Here is a 21,692-nt window from a genome sequence, read left to right as displayed (position 1 = left end):
AACGTAACTGCTTGAGAGTTACCTGTACTTTTTCCCTTATAGTAAACTATATGAAAAAAATTGTAGGGCATCCCCAAGTAAATGAAAACACCTAAGTATCTGTGCCCAATCCAAAACCCACTGAATTCAATGGATAGACTCATTGATTTAAATGGGCTTTGGGTAAGTACCCTAAAGAGCTCAAGCCTACTTAATACCCCAGGAAACTGACCACTGAACTGTTTTCATGATCTTGTGTTGTACAGAAATTTGACCTTTTTTTAAATTAGAACTCATTTGTATTTTTGTAGTCGATGCATTCTGAGCTGCCCTATAATTTATTAATCCTGTATGTTGGTCTGGTTACTGGGATGTTGATTGTATAAATACATTGAGTTACCTCAACAGAAAGAGATGGCTAAGGGACAATGCTAGAACTATTGGCTTTAATTATTTTGCCTCCTCTCCAGCCAATCTACAAAAATGGTTGGATCATGAGAGGAAAAAGCTCATGAATGCAGAAGGACAAAGGAACTCTGACAGGTTTTGGGGGCACCAAACTGAGACACAACACCCTCCTGAGGATGTCTGAAGAAGTCAGGCATGCCTATCTTACCATAAAGGGATGACAGGACTTTAGGACAGATGAGCGCAGACTGTTTTAAAATCCCCTCTATATGCCTTTGCTCCTACTGCAAAATAAACAATACTTTGGTTTTTAAGAAGGCCATCTGATCACTATACACCACTAACCACTAGTGATTCCCCAGAAGGGAAGAACCACAGGTGCGCAAACTCAGTTGGCCTTGCAGAGTAAGAAATGTGGACACAGGGCCCAGCCTCAGAATGGGACAATTGCACAATTCTACTTCAAGATAGGTAAAGGCATGATATTCAAGACCTGAAGGAGTGCACTCAAAGATCAGAAAGGGGACAGAGGTGAAGCTAGCCTTGTAACCATGACAGTAGTACTGAGCTCTTAACCAGCAGTAAAAAGTTACATCTGTTCAGATTACAAACAGCACTCATCGTGACCATACAAGCAATCCTCATTGTTGTGTGAATGGATTCTTCACCTCTAGAAAATCTAAGTCATAAGTCTGAATCCAAGACTAATATTTTTCAAACTGGTTTTTATATTTTAGTTTATATGTGCCGTTTACAAACGTCGGTGTAATTTATGAGAATCCTGCAGCTTTTCAAGAAGTATTTTAGATCGCTTATTTTTCCTCTGAGACATCATTATTTTAGTTACAGTCATCAACAAGACTAACACGGCTGTTACTCTGAAACCAACAAGAAGTAGTTATTACTAGTTTTAGAAGAATTACTACACTGATAAAACTTGGTTCATGTTATGTGCTGGAACGAACTTATTTAGAGCATAAAACACTGGAACCGCTGAACCGGGAAAAAGCACAAACATTTCTATGGATTCACAAAGCAAAAGACATGCGTGGCAACAGACCAGCATTGTCTCAGAATGCAGCACCTACTTTTTCATCTTTTTCGCATTGTATTTGAGTTGGTAAGATGCTTGGATTAGTTTGTCTGGACCACTGTCAAACTGATGTGGAATGACCTTTTGAAAGTGCTAAAAAGCAATTCAGAGAATACAAGCAATTAGTACTGGCAAATACATATATTCATGGCTTTCAAATGAGCTTGCATTTAATACTTGATTGTACATTTAAATTTACCTGTAACATCCCTTCCATGTCAAGTTGCATTAATTCAGCCTGGTTCATCTGAAGAACTGCTAAACCTACTCGAAATACTATTTCTAAACCCTGGAAACAGAAGTTTAAAATAAATAAATAAATAAATAAATAAAATGCCAACGATTCCTTAAGGCATTGTCAACCATATAGAACAATAACCAGCTTACACAGTTGGACAGGGAGCTGGCCCAGCATCCTGGCCAAATCCCAGAGTAAGTCATGACAATATGCCTTCCTAAAATCCCATTTAAGTTACAGTCTGTCTTGCACTCTTCACCTCACCCTAAATTTATGCAGTGAGGATTAAACACTGCCAAAAAGCTAAAACACACACCTCAGAAGTGACACCCTTCCAGTGGCTGGTGAAGTAGGCCCACTCACATAAAGGGTACTATACAGGTGCAACCTTTATTAAAGTCTTATATGAACTATTTTGTAAAAACCATGCACCTCTCAGGAAATAAATGTTAGTTGTATTATACCATTTCTGAAATAATTCAAGTAGCTATTTAAGCAGTCCTTTGTTGCTACAAAGGAATGTGTCACGTTTACAGTATTGAAAACACTCTTATGTAGGACAATAAGATGTGCATTGGCACCTAATGACTCTAAAAGTTGTGAATTTGGAAAAGCAGCATTTAATGCAAAAAATGTTACAAACTGAAGCCTATGAAGCGTAATGTTTTGATTTTTAATTTGTGAAAAGTGCCAGATTGACAGCCCTGCAGAACAACTAATTTATCCACAGGCAGCTGCTGCCTTCCAATACGTCCTCTACCTCCTCAAGCTGACCAGAATGCAGCATTTCTACCTATTGAACTCCATTCCTTTACTGAAAGAGTCTGACGTTCTAGCTGTGAGGTGAACACCTGTCTACTACAAACTAGTGCTGCCCATTTCATCCACAGCATGTGTCAGATGTGGTCAGCATTTTGTTGCTTTTTCCTCCCTTTAAACACTTCTGACTCTGATATAAGCTCATCCAGAATAGATTAGCCTTTTCTTCACAAAAATATATACAGAGAAAGACTGGTTCCCTAACAAAACAATGAGATTAAAAACATGCTTACTTTCAAATCTACATGCAAAACCCCCCAGAAAAGTAGACTTTATACAACTACCTAACTGATAGCATTTAGTAGCTCTTGTTGGGGTGGTGAACGTATTACAGATATTTGCTTACCTCAGACATAAAGATATCAAATATTCTTGTTGCAATTGGTAGTGGAAAAGTTGTAAGAAAGATAGTTAAAAACCATGATGAAGCATACATAGAAGTATGGAAACTCTGAGACTGAAAGTGCACATAAAGTTCTGGTAGTTGCTCCTGGGAGAGAGGATCAGAAAGTACATATTAAACAAGAGCTAATGCCACCTCTTACAGTTTCAGTTAATGGGGAAAAAAATCACTGACATTCAATGAAGAATGCAAGGCCAAGAGTTTGTAAGCTACAAAAAAGGTTTAGGCATTTATACAGATTACGTACAGTTACATTAGAGAAGATTAAAAATAAGGGGTACTCTAACATGCAGATTTATACAAGCCAACCACTGCATGACTGGGGTTAAGAAGCAGATAGCAGGCATATTACATTGGTATCTTATGGAATTTCTTGAATCTTCTCTGAAGCACTGGCACTACCCATTGTCTGACTACATGAGCAAATGGACTAAGTCTGATCTGGTATGGCCATTCTTATGGCCCTACAAATTAATAATTCCTTGGGGGGGGGGGGGAAAGAGTAGCTCTCCCTCTCCCCCTCCTCCTTGGCTCACGTAGTAGGCGTTCCTCTTGCAGTTTTAATCTGCTTTAACTACTGCTTATAAGCAAATGTTTTGCCCAATATCTGGGGGGGGGAAATATTTTCTAGTATAAGTATACAATGGAAGTAGGCTAAATAATAACTATATAAGATACTATACATTTAACAGCTTTTACAGTTACCTGTATCATGTATTCAAACTGGTACATACAAAGGCCCAGCTCAGCCATACTTGGTTTAAAGAGTTCTCGAAGTCTATAATCTTGCATTAATTTGACAAACACACAAAATGCTTCCTCTTCTGGCATCTATATTCGACAAAGGCACAATGAAAATTTATGGACACAAGCCAAGACATGTTAATTTTTTTTTTATTTTCAAGGGACTTATAACCACTTATGGTTTACCCAGAAGTACGCTGGCTAATTTAGGATTCATGCTGTAGTTATTCAAAGTAAATACATGTCCCTTTTCTGACAGCATGAATCTAAGAGAATCTACATAGGGAACAAATATAATAGGCTCTTCAATTCAGTAGAGAAAGATAAATACGATCCAACAGCTCGAAGCTGAATAAGGCATAAATTTTTAAACACTGAGTAATTAACTATTGGAACAATTTACCAAGGATTACATTGGTTTGTCCATCACTGATTATTTTAAATAAAGATGAAGTATTTCCAAAATAATTCCTAGAGCATATATTTTAGAGATGGTCTAGGACTAATACAGGAGGTCAGACTAGGTAATCACAAGGGTCCCTTCTGGCCTTGGAATTTATAAAGCCTATTCTAATGTTGAGCACTAAGTCTCAAAGTGTGAAAGACAGCTCTGAAGTTTGGCACATTTTAATTCAAATGAAACTTTGTGGTCACTCAGCAATCAAGGCCACTGAAGTTGAAATGAGTAAGAGCTAGGGGAACACTGAAGTAACTTCTGAAAAAAGTTTGAGAAATAAGTGTTCCTCCTCCATTGAGAAAGGTCACTCCTTATTCAAGGTGCTTCTTGGGAAGGACAGAAGCAGAGAGCAAAAAACTAATTTGACTCTGTAAAATAACTTTAAAATGTTCTTGACTAGTGAAGTATCTGGCAGTCCACTGTGAAAGAAATTATGGAAAACTAAATATACAGAAAAAAGAATCCCATCACAGGGTACTATGCTGTGTTCTGCATTCTAGTAAAACATTAGAGGTTCTACACATTTGACATAATACTCTCTTTACCTGCATAAGCAGCAGCCCAACTATAAAAGCACTTCCTTGACAGTATCCAACCTCACGATCCACTAAAGAATAAGCCTAGAAGATAAAAATCTTTAAGATTTTGAAAAGCAACAATTAAAACACTTATTTTCATACTGGTTGCTGTTTTTCTGCTTTTGTTTCTAGCTGCTAAAGGTGGGTCAACTTTTATCCAACCCTTTCAGTAGGCAGAAGCTTAAAATGCCAAGAAAAGTGATTTGTGCTTAAACTGAACACAATACTTCAACGGTTAACCTTTGAAATAAAACAGACATGGTCCTTCCTGTTGGAGCAGTCATCTGACAACTGAAGCTATTTTGGATCAGCATCTAAAGAGCAAGCTCCCAAGGGCAGATTAAAGGTTTGAAAGATTTTCATTTTGGAATGACTATTTTGAACATTGGTCATATTCAAATAAGCATTTCTAAATGCAAACTGTAAAGGCTTATAAACTTCAAGATAGCAGCAAGTCCTTAATGTTCTCAGTGTAGCAAGACTGACTCCTATGTCAGCCACAGATCTATATTTGTAAAGTTATGGATTGTATATGGAAACAGCCACTCAAAACTGTGCCTTTATTCAGCCATTAGTTTTATGTCCTCAAGTGGGTTAGGGAAAAAGGTCCTCCACTAAGCAGTTTCAAAGTCTCCTAAATGAAGACATTCTACTTGTGAAGTTGAAGGACCAAAGCTTCATGTTTGCCACGCTGTTTCCTTGTTGATTGCTCTGTTCAAGGCCAGTTTACATTAATTATTTTTCCTTTAACTCCACTAGTTGAGACAGATGGCTGGAATGATTTCCTCTCCCTAGTTTGCCTGAAACAGATCATGATAGCAAGGGAGCAGCACTAATGGGATCACAGCACTTATAGACATTTCAACAAATCTGGCCTTCAGAGTACCCTTCCTTCTCTGAATTCCTAATAGACTACAGAATTTCTATTTAGAGGTCAAATGATCTAGTGGTAGCATGATGCTTCAGAGGACTGAGTTCAATTCCATGTTCCCTAGGCCAGCATAGGGCAGAAGCATTTCATGTTATTTGTCACCCCCTTTTGAAAGGGATACATGCAGTCTTCAACCAGAGGAATTTGTTAATTTTAGGAAGATACTGGGCAACAGGCTTCACAACACTATCACCACTTCTCTCCCAACCCATCACCCCCAATTCCACAGCTGTCGTGACATAACCTGGCCTACAGAGGGAGTAGCTCCTGTCTGCAGCACAGCTATGGGGGGTGGTGGATTTCATCGAGGAGCAAATGTATGGAGTAGTGTTTTTGTTTTGGTTTGTTTTTTTTTTACGCAGACCTGGTTTGCTCTAACAGACACTAAATTTTGGATGACAGCAATATATTCATTCCAAACATGACAGTTTCTAACAGAACTGTAAGAACACTTCCATGTTATGCTGCTCATATTGTAGACCTCTTGAAACACTGAACGTTTCTACTTTTCAGACCATAACTACTATGCAAAGGATGATGAAGCTGCTGAAAGATATTTTCTTCGCAACAAGTAAAATCAAGATTTAAAAGTAACCCATGTTCCCAAGGCTTAAGTGTATGTTCTCAGATGTTCTTGCTTAGCAATAAAAACAAAAAAGGGCCTGTTTCAAGCAGCAAGTACTATCAAAGAGAAATATACAATGATCAGTTAAGAGGTAGACACAATTTTAATGAGTTTTCAGCTGGCTCCTTAGCTTTTATTTAGAGTAGCTGAGGTTTATTGGGTTATGGGATTTGGCAGCAGGCCAATTTTTCTGCGGAATAAGGATTTCAAGAAACTGTGGGGCCTGGAAAATCTTTTTTTCCTAAATTAAGCCCCAAAATAGTTACGTCAGCTAATAAATGCAAAGAAATTCTGGACAATATTACTCTGAAGTTAGAAGTCATCTTGTTCTTCAGCACTGTAGCAATCTCAAATCAGTCTGGGTGTAGCACAAAGTGAAGGAACTACCACCTAGACTCAACTGGGGGTCTGAAGATTGAATGGCACTTCTAATTTTCAAGTTCTTGTTTTAGTCAACTGTCACAATGTGTGTTTGTTTTGCTTTACTGCACAAGCTATTTCCATTATGCTGTTAGTATTTAGTATTGATTTTATCCTAATCTAAGATAATCAAGTAAATGTTTTCTACTGCTGATAAAGTGAAGTTATTCCTATAGCTAAACATACAAATATCTGCAAACCATTTGAAACTGCTATCAAGAGGTAAAAATTTTTATACTAAGTTACAGCCTTGAAAGTTCTATTGCCAAAGACTAGAGGCTCTTAAAGAGGATGCAACATGGGTATGTTATTTTTCAAGCCTCCATCTGTGTTCCAATATTGTATACTCAAAAAAAACAACTAACTTACCTTCATAACATTAAATAAAACCTCCTGCCCAAGACTGTCTTTTTCTTTAAAAAAATCATGTTCAGGATATGTTCTAGCAATGTCCCTTCTTATCAGTTTTTCACAAGGAGAAGTCATTTTCAAAAGCTCTGAATACTGATCCTTTATTGGCATGCTTTGAGCAGTGCATAAAAGCTGCCAAACTATTGCTCTAAAATGATGGGGTATCCCTTTTCGAACAAGCTCCTAAAGCATAAGAAAAAAAGAAAGGAAACTCATTAATGATTCCTACAGTATAAATATGTAAATTTCTAAAACAAACTACAATGAAATTTTAAATCTCTTTTGTGAAGGAAATTTCCCATGACTTAAGTTGGTTACAAAGGAAAAGCATGTTATAAAACAATTACATAGTCCACAATAGGCACTTGAGAGATGGGTGTTTAAATGGTGATCCAACTAAACTCAGCTTTGTTTTCACTTAGTAGCAAAAGAAAGGAGCGTTGACCAAGAAGATGCCAAGAGTATGATTACCATGCAACTTGTTAGGGGGCTTATTCCTTCACCCACTTACTTCCCTGGTCCTTCTCGCATCAACAGAGAGCAACAATACCCGAAGTCCAAAGGTGCAAACAATTCGATGTTTATTGGGGTGAACTTCCAGCAAGCATGATTCCAGTTTCCTTCCTTAGTATCCTCCTTCCCAGCTCTGACACCACAGAGCCTTACACCTGTGTCCCTGATCCCATTCCTACCCTTAGCCAAGCATGATTCCAACTTCCTTACCCCCATTCCCTGTTCCCATCTCCCCCTTTAGCAAAACATGATTCCAATTTTCTTACCCCCATTCCCTGTTCCCATCTCCCCCTTTAGCAAAACATGATTCCAATTTTCTTACCCCCATTCCCTGTTCCCATCTCACACACCCACATGCCCACCCCCACCCACACCCCGTCACTTCCTCATTGACTACAGATTATATAGTAAAACTTGAGTTCTGCTTAGCTATACCTTAACCAATCATTTTCCTGAAATTTAACTAACCAATCCTAACATATTGTAACATGATTATGTAACCAATTATATCCCACCACCTCAATTAGTTTACACCCAGCAAAATTAATTATACAGCAGACAGGAACAATCACAGAACCAGACAGAGATTATACAGACAAACAATAGCAAAGTGGGAACTATAATGACAAAACAATACAGAAGTGAGGATTTCACATCCCAGCTATTGATAAGTGAGTTCTTGCCAGACAGGATGCTATCAAACTAAGTTTCCTTTTACATTTTCTAGGCACTTCCCTTTCTCTGGAGGTGATAGGAATACAATCCTGTCCTGATAGTGCCTAACAGCCCAATAGCACCTTATTTCAATGCGACTAGTTTGGAATGTGAGAAGGTGACCGGTCGCTTCCCAGCTTATGGCTGCCTCTGCTGCTTAGCCAAAGGCCTTAGCCTAAGAACAGGGCCTCAGACTGTCACAGTAAGAGAAGGCCCTTACACCAGACAACAGTGATTTTGATTCTTTCTTTTATACCTCTATCACTAGCCAAGTGATAAGAATACACCTAAATTCTTAGAGTATAGGCCTTTACAGACAGGCCTGAATATCTATATCCTAACACAACTTAATAAACAATAAAAACTTTAAAAGTGTATTTTCAGGAGTAAGTAATTCCATTCATTAGTCTATCAAATCAGGGTACCTATCATCTAAGCAGTTGCACATGCTTTCAAGCACCACCAGATGGCTACTATGCACCAGAACTTAACTGACGCAGTTATTTTAACATTCCACAAAAAAATGCCTTTAAGATACAACATTTGTACATTTGTCGTCATTTGTAACCTCTGAATCAGAAATATGAAATCTTTGGTTGGAATAAATCCCCAATGAGCTAAAATTAAAAAAAAAAGTAACAAAATGGTTACATAGTATTAGCCAATAGTAATATTTGCCAAATTTATTATTTTAGGCATGTTAGGCTACAATGTTAATATGGTACAACAAAAGTCCTACTTCTATATTATTCAGATAAGGGTCTCCTTGACTAGGACAATACCTACAGGAAATTCTTGTTTTAATTATTTTTTTTGCGCTTAATTTCACTGATGTCAGTGCTTCAAATATTTTTTAAAGCTATTTGAACATGAATTCAGAGACAAAGGCATACCAAGAGGGTAATATGTTCAGGTTCTCTGACTTTTTTTGGTTCCATGTTATGGGACATATATAAATTCTCTCAAAAGCTAAAGACAGCTATTACACAATATAAGCCTCCCCTGAATAAACTGGTGTACCAGGAACAGATTCTTGGGGCCCCTAATAACTTACTTACATATTCTGTCTCATTCCCGGGGTGCTCGAGTATGGTACTTGTATTTACAGATCTGTCAAGAAAGACTGAGCGATAAGGGGTTTGGTTGCTTGATAAAGATTTTAAGAAAAGGTACAGCTCAGGAAGTTTAAGAATCGTGGGGACAACCACCAACCGCAGAGTCATTCCCTCAACAATGCAACACAGTTCCTTTCCTATGCATTTTCTAGCACTTTATCTAATAATTTGTTCTGTGTAAGTTTTTGAAAGAGGATAACCTTCTTTTACTTAAGTAATCCTTTCACTAAGAAAATATCAAAATGCTGAAAAGGAAAAAAAACTGGTAGCTGTCATTGCTGTAAGTTTATTAAATAAGAATTATGGAGAAGTAGAAACCTCTCCATAGTTAAAGCTGAAACCAGCACCTCATTACAACACTATTTCAAACACCTTTGCAGGTAGCTCTATTAATTTAAGGGATAAGTCTTGGCAATTATCATTTGTCCAAGTCTTATGAAAGTTCAGTAGGTACTTTTATTTTCAAGACCTTCAAGTTAGCTTCATTTTAAAGTTTTTGAAGACTGCCTCTCTATTTGTCAAAAAAAGACAAATACATAAAATCATTCTCAGCATTGACTCTTCTGGGAATTTCCAAGGGCAAGGACAGCATTTAAAAAGTAACAATTAAAAAAACAATTACACAGTTTCTTGGTGAAGTCAACAAGGAAAGGAATGTAACAAAGAACCTTCACTACAGCAGGAGCGTTCTGTAGCTCTGTAGCAGTGAAATCAGCCCTTTAATATCCCTAAGGGAGCCAGGCCCCTCTGGAGCTCCACTTTAGGAGTATCTTAGTAGCTCTGTACTGATGATCCCTTGCTGATTCAGGGAGCAGAGCTTTAACTCCCTGAGCCAGCTATGCTCCCATCAACTCAAAAGCCCTTTATCACATGCCCCCCGCATCCCTGCTCTCATGTGATACTGTGCCTCAACTTTCCAAAGCAGCCTCCAGGTATTGCTTCCCAACAATTCACCACCCTCAATTGCCTATACCTCACACTCAATGTGGGAGGGGAGAGTTAACTCCCCATCCCCCCAAATTAAGTTACCTATGTACATGCTCTACAAGGCAACAAAGATTAACTCTTCCTACACACCTAAAGAAACAGTAGTGGTACCAGGGCTATATGTCAGGAAAATATTGCACTTGCTAACAGGCACAGCATCATTCTTTACGCATGCCAGGGGTACTGAAAGGTGGAACCCCTAAGGTCACCTTGCAGAATTACCTCTAGGTCCATGCTTTGAGGTGGATGAAAGTGCCAAAGTTGGAACATACGTCAACCTGCCTGAAAAAAATAATGTACCATATGTTTATGTTCAGAGTTTCAAAAATTTCCCCAAGTCTACAAGCCCAAGGGCAGCCTTTGTAGCCAAATCTGAAGATACCTCTGCAGTCAAAGCCATGCCCACTGGCATTAATGGGAAGCTGTTGCATACTGTTATACACTGTATTTAATTTTAAAATTGTCAATCCATCTAATTAGTTTTTAAAAAGTAACTTACAAGTAGAGCTGGCTGAACAGCAAAAGAAAACTCACTGAAAAGATATTCCACTAACACTGGTTAAATTTGACGACTATGTTCCCCAAATAGTATTTTGACTAGTTTTATAGTTGGTGAAAACACCACAAAAACCGTTTGACACTAGTGTGTGACACTCAAATATTTCCACTGAATCCTACTCAGATGCCCTATTTACTACATTCTCTTGTTTTTGTCTGGTCTTCCCTCCTCTTGACTTCAAATCATTTTCTTTCCATGATCTATTAAGGGTGCCTTTTCACAATCTGTCTTTGCTTTGTGAGCAGAAACAGTCTGTTTCCTCTTTTCCTTCTTTTCTCGGTCCTCAAACCTCTCTTTCACTTCCCATGTTATGTTCTCTTTCTTCACAGCTGCCTCCCCAAAGAAATTTTACACACACACACACACACACACACACACACTCTTTAATTTCTCTCTCTCCATCTCTGCTACCCACTTTACACAAACACCCAACCACTTACATGGGGTTGGAAATTATTCAACATTTAGCAAAACTAAGCCTACTTGTCATCTTCCATATCAATTTCTGGCTAGTTCCAACTGTCACAGACCAATGCCTAGTTAATAAATAATTAATTTTATATAATACAAGAATATAAGAATGGCCATACTGGGTCAGACCAAAGGTCCATCCAGCCCAGAATCCTGTCTACCAACAGTGGCCAATGCCAGATGCCCCAGAGGGAGTGAACCTAACAGGTAATGATCAAGGGATCTCTCTCCTGCCATCCATCTCCACCCTCTCACAAACAGAGGCTAGGGACACCATTCCTTACCCATCCTGGCTAATAGCCATTAATGGACTTAACCTCCATGAATTTATCCAGTTCTCTTTTAAACCCTGTTATAGTCCTAGCCTTCACAACCTCCTCAGGCAAGGAGTTCCACAGGTTGACTGTGCACTGAGTGAAGAACTTCCTTTTATTTGTTTTAAACCTGCTACCCATTCATTTCATTTGGTGGCCCCTAGTTCTTATATTATGGGAACAAGTAAATAACTTTTCCTTAGTCACTTTCTCCACACCACTCATGATTTTATATACCTCTAGCATATCACCCCTTAGTCTCCTCTTTTCCAAGCTGAAAAGTCCTAGTCTCTAATCTCTCCTCTTATGGGACCTGTTCCAAACCCATAATCATTTTAGTTGCCCTTTTCTAATGCCAGTATACGAGATGGGGGGACCATATCTGTATGCAGTACTCAAGATGTGGGTGTACCATGGATTTATATAAGGGCAATAAGATATTCTCAGTCTTATTCTCTATCGCTTTTTTAATGATTCCTAACATCCCGTTTGCTTTTTTCACTTCCGCTGCACACTGCGTCGATGTCTTCAGAGAACTCTCCACGATGACTCCAAGATCTTTCTCCTGATTAGTTGTAGCTAAATTAGGCCCCATCATATTGCAGGGATAGTTGGGGTTATTTTTTCCAATGTGCATTATTTTACATTTATCCACATTACATTTCATTTGAAATTTTGTTGCCCAATCACTTAGTTTTGTGAGCTCTTTTTGAAGTTCTTCAGTCTGCTTTGGTCTTTACTATCTTCCTCCCACCTACCCCACTCCAAGCCACTGGGAAAGGGAAGGGTGCTCTCCCTGAATCCTACAAAGTAAGGAGCCCCTGAGCATCAGATATCTATTAAACAGAGGTTAATAGATCCCTCCTTCCCCCAAAATATTCTGACTGTTAGGATGGTTTCCCTCTTTTCTTTCTTTCTCTCCTCTTGTCCTTTTGGCTGTTGCACGGATAGTAGTGGTAAGGCATCTCAAGCTATTCTATCCCTCCCACAGGCCCCCTGTGAGTTCTCCTCCCCACTGAAGAGCTCCAGCACACAGCGCTGCGCAGAAGAGGTCAAACATCAGTGGTATAAAACTGACCTGTTTTTTGTCAGTTTCACTACTGCAGGCAGGGCTCTGTACAGCAGCAGCAAAACTGAGAAGACTCTGGTCAGTTCTCCCAGGGAAGAAAACACAGCATTGGTTTATGCTGGTCATAGTTGGAAGTTTATATTTGCCCCTATAAGGTGCTAGAAACCTAATTAGTCTGCAAAACTGCTTGCACTTGCCAGAAAAAGATTCCTACTTGCCCCAGAGGAGTGGGCTTTCTAGTCTTTTTTGACAGATGTTGGCTGAGAGATCTGAAATATCCTCACCTGCATAAATGATGCTATGTCACATGCCCTTACAGAAGTAGCACAGGCTCCGAATATGAAGTCTGTTCTGTCTTCAGAAATAAGATTAAGGAAATGAGGAATCTTTCCTAGTTTGCAATCCATTTCCAGTGGAAGATTTCATTGAAAGTGTTTGATATTCTGGACGTACTAAATATATCTGGCATTACATGAGGACAGACTGGGCATACAAGTCTGATAGCTCATAAATAGGATTGATATTCAGAATGAAAAGATTCAGTTAGAATTTTCTATTAGGGCTGTCAAGCAATTAAAAAATTGCAATTAAACAATAGAACAACATTATTTAAATATTTTTGGATGTTTTCTACATTCAGATATTGATTTTAAATTACAACAACATCAAATACAAAGTGTACAGTGCTCATTTTATATTTATTTTTATTACACATATTTGCACTGTAAAAAACAAAATAGTATTTTTCAATTCACTTAATACAAGTGCTGTAATGCAATCTCTTGATCATGAAAGTTGAACTTACAAATGTAGAATTATGTACAAAAAAACCTGCATTCAAAAATAAAACTATGTAAAACGTTAGAGCCCACAAGTTCATTCAGTCCTACTTCTTGTTCAGCCAATCGTGAAGAGAAACAAGTCTGTTTACATTTACAAGAGATAATGCTGACTACTACTTAATTATATCACATGAAAGTGAGAACAGGCATTCGCATGGCACTGTTGTAGTTGGCGACACAAGGTATTTACGTGCCAGATGCACTAAAGATTCATATGCCTCTTCATGCTTTGGCCACCATTCCAGAGGACATGCTTCCATGCTGATGACTTGCATTAAAAAAAAATGCATTAATTTTGTGACTGAACTCCTTGGAGAGAATTGTGTGTTTCCTGCTCTGTTTTACCAGCATTCTGTCATATATTTCACATTATAACAGTCTCAGATGATGACTCAATACATGTTGTTAATTTTAAGAACACTTTCACTGCAAATTTGACAAAATGCAAAGATGATGCTAATGTGAAATTTCTAAAGAAAGCTACAGCACTTGACCCAAGACTTAAGAATGTGAAGTGCCTTCCAAAATCTGAGTGGGATGAGGTGTGGAGCATGCATTCAGAAGTGCTAAAAGAGCAAACACTCCAATGCAGAAACCACAGAACCCAAACCACCAAAAGAGAAAATCCAACCTTCTGCTGGTGGCATCTGACTCAGATAATGAAAATGAACATGTGTCGGTCCATACTACTTTGGATTGTTATCAAGCGGAACCAGTCATCAATGTGGATGCATGTCCTCTGGAATGGTGGTTGAAGCATTGTAACATTTCAGATGACATTGTAGACAAGTGGGCAGCATTATCTTCTGCAAATGTAAACAAACTTGTTTGTCTGAGAGAGACTGGCTAAACAAGAAGTAGGACTGCATGGACTTTTAGGCTCTAAAGTTTTACACCGTTTTGTTGTGTGCAGGTATATAACAAAAAAACTACATTCGTAAGTTTCACTTTCATGATAAAGCAATTGCACTACAGTACTTGTATGAGGTGAATTGAAAAATACTATTTCTTTATCTTTCACAGTGCAAATATTTGTAATCAAAATATAAAGAGAGCACTGTACACTTTGTATTCTGTGTTGTAATTGAAATTGATATATTTGAAAGTGTAGAAAAACATCCAAAAATATTTAATAAATTTCAGCTGGTATTCTATTGTTTAACATCACAATTAATTTTTTTTAAATTAATCCCATGAGTTAACTGCGATTAGTCGACAGCCCGAGTTTCTATAACTTATTTTCCGAAAAACATGGAAGACCAACTGGAGAATAAACCAAATAGCACCAGTTGCTTTGCACTATAAAAGTGTCCTATAATACTGACTAATACCTTAATTTGCTTTTCTTTCTTTTTGTGTACATCTTCCCATTCATTTACAATTCTTCCCCAAAGAATCCAGGAGTCTTCTTCGAGATGGCTGAGGTTGCTAGAAGCTGATGAACTGGATACAAGGGAGGAGCCACTGTTTCTTCTTGACCCATTTACTGAACGCAAGGATTTGCTGTCTGTCTCCAACAGTCTGCAACATACAAAGCTAGTTACAGTACTAACCATATTAGACTGCATCATTGTTGATCATCAAATTGTTTAGAGGAGATAACTCTTCCACCCCCTCTTCACAGAATGTATCCAACAAATCCATTAATTCAAACTGTTTTACTTAACATGTTTTTGTAATAAAAATTGTAAATGAAGTGACCTAAATACAACCGCTCACAGGCTTGGAGTAGTTAAACTGACAGGAGAGCTCTCTCCTATTGGCTTACAGTGCCTACATTAGGGAGCTTAAGCCAGCGCACCTGTACTAATGCAGCTGGACTACTGTAAACTCTAATGCAGCCGTGCCCTTATTCCTCTGTGCCCCTCCAGACAGAGAGGCTAACTATTGAGCCTGGATTCATCCCCTGTTTCCTGTTGGCTACTGATTTTGTGAAAAGCTCAGGGGTGGCAGGAACTGGGCCTTAAGATCTACCTATCTTCAAGTAACAAAGAGCCATGTAATAAAAACAAATCCATTTACTTCAGTCTAGGTATTGGGTAGGAAGCAAGAGATCAGACTACACTTTGCAGTCTAGGAGACTGTGTACTATGTTCCATTTTCACTTAGCACTGGAGCTGTATTTGTAGGAAAGGGGGGCTGCTATGAAAGCAAAGACATAAGTCAAGTAAATTCTGATGTCCCTGTGCTAAAAAGTAGAATCCAACCACCATATTGGTGAGGTTGAGCTGTTAATTTTTTTCAGGAAATTATAAACCTCTGCACAGTATTGACCACGTATGTGCATAAATCTCAGGGCACCGACACATTCAGGTTCTCAGCTAGAACAAACATTTAATTCAGATATTTACATGGTCTTTCCCCTTTTCTGCTCCTATCCATTAGTATTTATAAAAAAAATCTTAAGTATTGTGTAAACAAAGCATGTATCAGAATGAGATTTAATCCATAAAAAGCAACATCTTACAAGTGTGATCTTTGTAGTTTTATTATTTTCAGCTTTTGAACAAAAGGCTTAAAGTAGTAGTGTGCCCCTTTAACTACAATGGTCCCAGAAGTTTAAATCTGAATTTAGCCCCAATTAATGGAAACAGTCTCATTTTCACAAGAAAAACTCAAAGCTGAGATGTACAGAATCACTAGCCAGTTGTATTGTATACACATGAAAATGCATTTTTAAACTTCTACAAACCTAACCTACCATGTTCCACTACTAACTTAAACACTAGAACTGCTTTTCTCAACATGCACCATGCTAAACACAGTCAGACTCCAAATAACGTCAGAGAAAAGAGCTATATGTACTTTTAAAGCACAGAACATTTTAAGATTGCAAAACCTAAGATTTTGACAATCCATGTTTTATTTTTCCTCAGTTTCTAAGAAATTCTACTACATTTCTATTATAATTTGAAACCTTACCTTACTGAATCCATTGCCCTCAGATTTGTAACATGTAGTTTCTTTATATTGTAAGTAGTCACTAAACACAGAACACAAACTAAGATTCATGTAAAACCCTATCAATGATTTACTATTCACAAACAGATCCTTTGGACTGCACCATTCCAATGCATTTTTTGTGAGGCCTTCAATAAAAAGTAGATAGTTTTGCTAACTCAAGAGGTTAAATTTGGTTGCAGGAAGTTTAAGTTTCCTTGTGTCTCACTTCTCCTTTGGGTTCTTTCACTGTAGCCTAAACTGTTCAATTCACCTATATCCTATCTCTTCAGGTGTAGGCCAGTTTCTCTCTCACACAGACAAGGAAATCTGAATTTAAAGATATCACCAGCAGCAATTTGTCTGGTGAGCAGAAACAAGTATGACTTCCTGGGTTCAGAGTTCAATTCTTTACTTCCAAAGAGCAGTTATAGTTTAAAAAAAAATGTAGCAGATTCAAAATTTTGTGACGATACACAGCAGCTTTCAAGATAGGTGCATCAACTCTCTCCTTGAAAAAGCGTAATCTTGATGTGAAAAAGCAGGCTTGGTGTGAACTGTTTGAAGGAAGATAAGCAATGGGACTCCTTATTGCCTATTGAGCGTGTCACAACCAATAATGGAGATGTAGTGAAATGTATATAAGCTTCACTATAGCTAAAATGAAAACGGACAGTTTTCAAGAGACAAGGAGAAATACTCCAATCCAACCTGTAAAACCAAGATGCAAGGGTGATAAGATTATTCCATTTATGGAAAGTTTTGAAAGTTGTCTGAAAACTGTTTGCTAAATTAATTTATTCAGACTTTAAATGTCCATGTCTTTACACCAAGTGCTGTTTTATGGAATTAACTAAAAACGTGTTCTTAAAATGTCAACTTTACTGTAACAGAGGGTCTGGATCTCTGATCCTAATTCACAGTTTTTGAGAAAAACTGCTTAGAGAAAGGTTTACCAAAAGGCCTGACTAAAACCAGATAATCAGACAACTAAAGGTTTGAGGTGCTACTGATCACCATTTAAAAGTCTTTGTACCCTAGGTCATTGGGGGCTTTTCCAGAAAAGCCCCCAATGAGCAGAAAAGGATAAAACTAGACTGTTTAGGAGTCAAAGGTCTGCATCCTTTCATATAGGTTTAAAAGCCAGCAAGGAACAGGTTAGGTGAAAGCATCAGGACTTGAGACTCCCTCTTTAAACTATATCCCTGAATCTCATGGACTCCAGCATCAGCTGTCAGTACAGTTCTAGAAACAATGTTTAATGATTTCTATAAAGCTAGAAAAGGTAACAAATGTTTTGGAGGTTCTGAAAGAGCAGATGCTTTTCTAAATCTCAGATTAAGAACATTTAAAATGCACATTCTTTTCCATGCAGCTAGCAGTTTTAAACGGAGTAAAATTTTGTGTTCAGGAAAAACATTACCCCTTTTAATAGGTTCTCTGCTATAATTTTGATAAGTCTATTTTAGTTCTCATTTTACAATTTTAAGAGCAAAATATGAAAACCATGTTTCCCCACTCACCTGTTCTGTTCCTCTAGTTTAGCTAATAATTCTAAATCATCTGGACTCAACCGCGTTGGTGAGGATGGTGATAGTGCTGGAGTAGAAAGAGTGGTAGAAGAGGATGTAGTGTGTAATGAGGCAGATGGACTTGCCACCTGACTGGCCATTTGACTGACAGTATGCGATACAGTGTTCTTCACCCATGAGAGAGTAGAACTCAGCTTTCCTGCAACCTTGTCCGTCGCCACCTGCAAATTACAAAAGGAAAAGGGATGGTAGAAGTTATTTTTGTAGACTGATCAGCAGGCCCACTCAAGCCAGTGGAAAAAGGTATTTAGTGGGATAGCTATATTCTACAAATAAACTGATGCGTTTGTCATGTATTTTGCACCTTCTAAAGAGTGTGACTTAAGGTTATCCTGTTTCCCAGAATTCCCGAAGTTGTTCGAAGCAGCCCAAGAGAAAGGTATGGGATTAAGGTGCTATGTGAGAACAAATATAGAAAGTATGTGACAGATTCACCAAAAGGATATCAAGGAAACTACCCAAAGATACCCACAGGACTAGTCTTTTCTGTGTAGTGCCTCTGGATCCAGAGCCGCCTTGTACCTCTGACACATTAGTGAGATCCTCTTAATATCTCTTGATAAAAATAGTAGTGCAAAAAATCAAGTAAAGCAGGTAAAATGCCATTGACTTTACCTGTGGACTGACATGCACAGGAAGGAATTTATGAGTAAGTACCACAGGTGTTAATTTTTCTCTTGCTCTCTCCAATCTCAAAGAGGGACTGGGCTGGAAGTTTGGCTAAAAGTCAACAAGAACCACAGCTAAAAACCAAAGATAAATGATTCTGAGATCTCTAACAGTGGGGAATGAAGTAGTCATTTTTAAATGAATCTAGATACTAGAATACAATACAAGTCTATTCCCACAAGTGGGTTAGGGAAGGACTACTTGGGAAAACCCTGAGCTATACTTCTCAGTAAAAAGCAAAAGGAGACTGATAAAAAGAAAATTATTTAAGGCCTAATCCAAGAATTTCCACTGAAGGAATGCAAAAGGCTTAGGTTATTTTCCTCAGTGGCCCACTTCCTCAGCCACAGAATATCTAGACTACTGGCAAGCCTAACCCTTATCCAAGTTGTCCACCAGAAGAAAACTTTGGCCACAGCTGAAAATGCAGAAGAAAGATGGCTGGCACAAGTCAAGGAGAATAGTAGACTGAAGAAGAAATTTTCCTTGAAGTCACACTGCCGAAAACTACCTATCTGAGGTATGTAGAATTCCTCACACTGACAGGTTGACATGAAAAAATCCTATGAAATACAGCTTATCTATAATACCAGCTTCTAGCAAATACATCAAACAATTAGAACCACAAGGAAAGTGTTCCATCCCCCTCTCTGAGATCTTCCATTCAAGTGTAATTTAAACAGACAACTTCCATTTCATCTGTTGGATGACAAACAGCCACATGTTTTAAGGCAGGTTTCAGATTTTCAGGTTTAGCAGTAGCTGATAGGCAGCCCTTCCTCAGGGGCTGGGGAGGGTGAACTGGAAAACTGTACAATTTCATAAACCATGTTTCTTTTGCCAAGTACCACATTTCAAACCAATATAGACAATGAGTTGTGCAACGGGGAGGTTTCTTACAATTTGAAAAAAGCCTGATCAAAAGCAAAGATAGCTTAATTCACTTTGGAAGCAAAACCAAATTAAGGCTACTTTAATTCTGAATGACAGCATCCACACAGGGATTTAATGCAGTTTAACTAATCCACTTGAATTCACGTCTTTAGTTAATTCAGATAAATTTTCCAGAGTGTCTCCATGTAGACAAGCCCTCTTGTCTACATAGGTATTGTAATTCTGTGCATTCGTGCGCTCAAAGTCACATCCTTTGCAATTTAACTGTTGTACATGGTTTAGCATGTTCGGTCTTTAATAAAACGAAGTTAAGTAACATACTGTACCTTGTGTTTGTTCTACCATCTTTCCCCCTCTTCACTGTAATGGATCATTGTGTCTGCCCAGACAGTTGTCAGTGTTTCTTTTTTTCCTTCTCTTCCCTACTTCCTTATATTTCTCATCTACATGGTGTTCCACAACTCCCAAAAGATCTCATTTGCCCCACACTTCCGTTTGCTCACTTTTCCTATCAGTCTTTCCTTCATTCCCTGAACCACTTCAATACTGTACTAGACATCCAGAATCCATAGGACTAAACCTATTAAGTAAAGAGTGATCCAGAAGATTGGGTCCTCCAATGTTAGGAGCAACATCTGGTGAAAAAGAAACCTCTGCTCAAGTTATGGGAAAGGTGAGGGGTAAAAATTCTTACAAGGGAATCCCCCATCTCCCAGCGTAGTGCTGTAGGGAGCCAGGGTGGCTCCCCTCCGAACCAGAGAGTAAAGAGCCACCCTTTCAGCCTGAGTGGGTGGGGCCAGACCAAGCTTCCGCCAATCCCTGGAAGGGAAAGGGTGGGACAGGAAGTACAAAGGGCGGGGCCCTCTGCCCAGTGAAGAGAGCACCAGGGAGGGAGACAGACACAGGCTGCTCCCTCACGATCCTGCTGCTGACCCAGGCGAAGCCCTAGGCAAGGAGGAGCCTGACCGGGAGGACGGCCTGTGGCAACCAGGGCTGCCAGCTGCCAAATACCCAGAGGGGCCTGACTGCAGCCCAGGCCAGCATGAGTCTGATACCGAGCGGGAGCTGCCCGCAGCGGAATGCCCGGACAAGAGGGAGGGACCGGAGCGGCCCGCCTGAGAGACTGGGTAGGAAGTAGCCCAGGGGCCGAACTACACCATGGGGTGGGTTTTTGGTCAGCAGGTGCGGACGGCCCTGCTGACCCAGTGGCGGGACTTTTGCCTCTCGCCACTGTCAGGGCCCTGGGCCGGCGCTCCCCTGCCGGAGGGGCGCGCGCTACCGACTCCGGCCGGCGCTCCCCTGCCGGAGGGGCGCGCGCTACCGACTCCGGCCGGCGCTCCCCTGCCGGAGGGGCGCGCGCTACCGACTCCGGCCGGCGCTCCCCTGCCGGAGGGGCGCGCGCTACCGACTCCGGCCGGCGCTCCCCTGCCGGAGGGGCGCGCGCTACCGACTCCGGCCGGCGCTCCCCTGCCGGAGGGGCGCGCGCTACCGACTCCGGCCGGCGCTCCCCTGCCGGAGGGGCGCGCGCTACCGACTCCGGCCGGCGCTCCCCTGCCGGAGGGGCGCGCGCTACCGACTCCGGCCGGCGCACCTTCCCCGCTAATTCCCCAACGCCCGGAAGGTGTGGCTGAGGCCTGCCACGGGGACCATAGCTCTCCATCGCCCCTATGGGCTTGGAGGACCGACTGACACCTGTCACAAGCGCCTTCTGGCAGCTCTGCTACACAACACCATACCCAAGGTGTTTTGATTCCTGGGCTCACTTTTGCTGCAGCCTGGGGAAAAAACGGAGTGAAACGGACTTGGTTGTTAGTCTCGATGGATTACTGCCCATAAGGTCCTAGCAGCAGCTGTGAAAATCGACAAGACTGGTAAATTCTCACTTTGTTGCAACTTGGGGAAAGCTG

General features: G+C 39.8%; 1 protein-coding gene across 15 annotated transcripts in view; it reads right to left on the bottom strand.

Annotated features, from left to right (window-relative positions):
- Positions 1 to 21,692, bottom strand: part of EVI5 (ecotropic viral integration site 5) — a 155,701-nt gene that overhangs the window by 85,687 nt on the left and 48,322 nt on the right. For 12 of the 15 annotated variants that reach the window (XR_012160410.1, XM_073357054.1, XM_073357050.1 and 9 more), the window contains 8 exons: positions 18,154 to 18,383; positions 15,022 to 15,211; positions 7,065 to 7,289; positions 4,687 to 4,761; positions 3,646 to 3,771; positions 2,884 to 3,027; positions 1,680 to 1,769; positions 1,476 to 1,573 (listed from right to left, as the gene is read on the bottom strand). Coding sequence is in view for 14 of the 15 variants with exons in the window: in XM_073357054.1 (XP_073213155.1) it covers positions 1,476 to 1,573; positions 1,680 to 1,769; positions 2,884 to 3,027; positions 3,646 to 3,771; positions 4,687 to 4,761; positions 7,065 to 7,289; positions 15,022 to 15,211; positions 18,154 to 18,302 (1,097 nt within the window). In the remaining variant the exon portion in view is untranslated. Of the gene's footprint in view, positions 1 to 1,475; positions 1,574 to 1,679; positions 1,770 to 2,883; positions 3,028 to 3,645; positions 3,772 to 4,686; positions 4,762 to 7,064; positions 7,290 to 15,021; positions 15,212 to 16,612; positions 16,692 to 18,153; positions 18,384 to 21,692 lie in introns of those variants that run through there. The other 3 variants (XM_073357047.1, XM_073357048.1, XM_073357044.1) reach the window with 3 other exon arrangements.

Source organism: Lepidochelys kempii, chromosome 8 (genome assembly GCF_965140265.1).
Source record: "Lepidochelys kempii isolate rLepKem1 chromosome 8, rLepKem1.hap2, whole genome shotgun sequence".
Classification (NCBI taxonomy): Eukaryota; Metazoa; Chordata; order Testudines; family Cheloniidae; genus Lepidochelys; species Lepidochelys kempii.
The sequence above is the reverse complement of the archived record's forward strand: the minus strand, read 5'-3'. Positions and strand labels throughout refer to the sequence as shown.